The 1,973-nt window shown below is 27.7% G+C and overlaps 1 protein-coding gene across 1 annotated transcript in view; it reads right to left on the reverse strand.

The window, feature by feature from the left end:
* Window positions 1-1,329: 1,329 nt before the first annotated feature.
* Window positions 1,330-1,973, reverse strand: part of CYP87A2 (cytochrome P450, family 87, subfamily A, polypeptide 2) — a 3,345-nt gene continuing 2,701 nt past the window's right edge. Inside the window, exons 8-9 of the mRNA XM_089605654.1 lie at window positions 1,876-1,973; window positions 1,330-1,768 (exon numbers count right to left, since the gene is read on the reverse strand). The exon at window positions 1,876-1,973 is cut by the window's right edge and continues 30 nt beyond it. Of these exons, the coding sequence (XP_089461780.1) occupies window positions 1,666-1,768; window positions 1,876-1,973 (201 nt within the window). The 3' untranslated portion in view covers window positions 1,330-1,665. The remainder of the gene's footprint in view (window positions 1,769-1,875) is intronic.

Raw genomic sequence — 1,973 nt, forward strand, 5'->3', positions numbered from 1 at the left:
TAAACATATGACTTGTGTACATAATTTGACTTCGAGAACCATATAGTGCCTAGGTGTATATTAATTCCTCACACCACATACGCTCTTTGTGAAAAATCATACACATGAATCGAGTGTGAATTTGACAAACTTTTGATATAATCTTTATTTCTTTTGTTGCTCCATCTTTTGCAAATTATGTGGAAGATTACCTTTTCTTTTTTAGAAAAAGTTTAAGTCAACGACTTATGGATGATATTGGATATATATTACTTAAAATGATATTGGATATATATATATATATATATATATATATATATATATTAATTAAACGACTTATAATAATAATAATAATATAGTTCGTTATGTTTGCATTTTTGTTGTTGTTGTTGATTTTCTTTCTGCTGAGAACACAATAAATTAAGGGAAAATTACAGAAATAGCTGTTTTTAAGTATGATATTTCAAATATAGCGCCTATTTTAAATCCTAATAGTTTTTTTTAATGATAAATAATTATTTTTTAAAATTAAATTGTAAACCGTAAATAAATTTAATTGGAACCCAAAATGTTATACACAAAAAAAATATGGTAAACATAAAAGAAATATATATGTTTATAACTTCAAAACAGGTGTTTTCATAGATATAATGTGGCTATCAGAAGCAATTCACATTTGATGGTGTCAATATCCTATAATGATACCCTTTTATTATTATTATTTATATCTGAAAAATAGTCAATTTAAACGTTTGACGTTGCTAAATAGTCAACGTTTGATAAATTTTAAATAAATAGCCGTAAATAATGATGTGACATATATGGAGGTTGCTATTTATCTAAAATTTATGTTTGTCAATACATAAAAATGATCATTTACCTAAAATTTACCAAACGTTGACTATTTAGCAATATCAAAACGTTTAAGTTGGTCATTTTTCTAATGGACCTATTTATATTATAAAATGGATATAATTAATGACCTCATGATGAAAATATTCAACACTAGAGTCGAATGAATGACAGCAAGTCCTGTGTAAGCTTCTGACGAGTATAAGATAATCGAAAAAATTAACTTTCAGACAACGCCTTTTAACATAAGCTAAAAAGGGTATCAACAAATTGAGCAATGTATATAGTGTTAGATCTTATCTGATATCAACAAAAGCTAAAAGAAAGGAACAGGGGATCCAGATATTGCATGACATGTTGATGTTATATAATGATTTGCTCAATCTCTTTTGCCAAAGTTCAAAAACTTTATCAATATTCAATATACAAAGCTTGTTACAAGTAAAACCTCTTTCTGATAAACTCTGTCAAAGCTTCTTAGCATACACTCACTTCTTAAAAAACAAATATATATATATATATATATATATATATATATATATATATATATATATATATATATATAGCCAACAATACACAGAGACAAACCCGATTAAGAAAAATTACAAAACTTCAATCAGACCCTGCTTTCAAAACTATGGGTCAGAATTTGATTGTAGATCGTCCGTGATAACTTGCTATCTTTTGTACACCGTTCCGAGAAACTTCCGATATTTTTTATTTTTCTTTTTGTTACCAAAATTTGACTCTTGTGTCCCACAAGAGGCATGAAGTTTGATCCCTTATTTTCATGTTCTGCTTCTTTTGTATCATGTTTATATGATCTTCATAATATTACTCTCCTCTTTTATTTTTCTCTATAATTTGAACCTTGAAACCATCAGGGAATTGTAAACCTGGCGTTCGAACTATATTCCCTCCTCCAATAGCCTTCCAGCTGAATAAAAATAATTTTAAAAAATTAGAAAAAAAAACTCTTAAGTGTCTCTTTCTAAGACTCATTTTTTTAGCTTGTTACTTGTATTCCAAGTAACTAACTTTTACCTGTACTTCGTAACCAAGCAATGAAGAAAAAGTGCCATTTGAACCTTTGTGAATTCTGTACCAACACAAAACCTCATACCGCCCCCGAATGCCATGAA

This window comes from Urtica dioica, chromosome 2 (assembly GCF_054948205.1).
Source record: "Urtica dioica subsp. dioica isolate 48M chromosome 2, U.dioica_male_clone48M_v1_H2, whole genome shotgun sequence".
Classification (NCBI taxonomy): domain Eukaryota; kingdom Viridiplantae; phylum Streptophyta; class Magnoliopsida; order Rosales; family Urticaceae; genus Urtica; species Urtica dioica.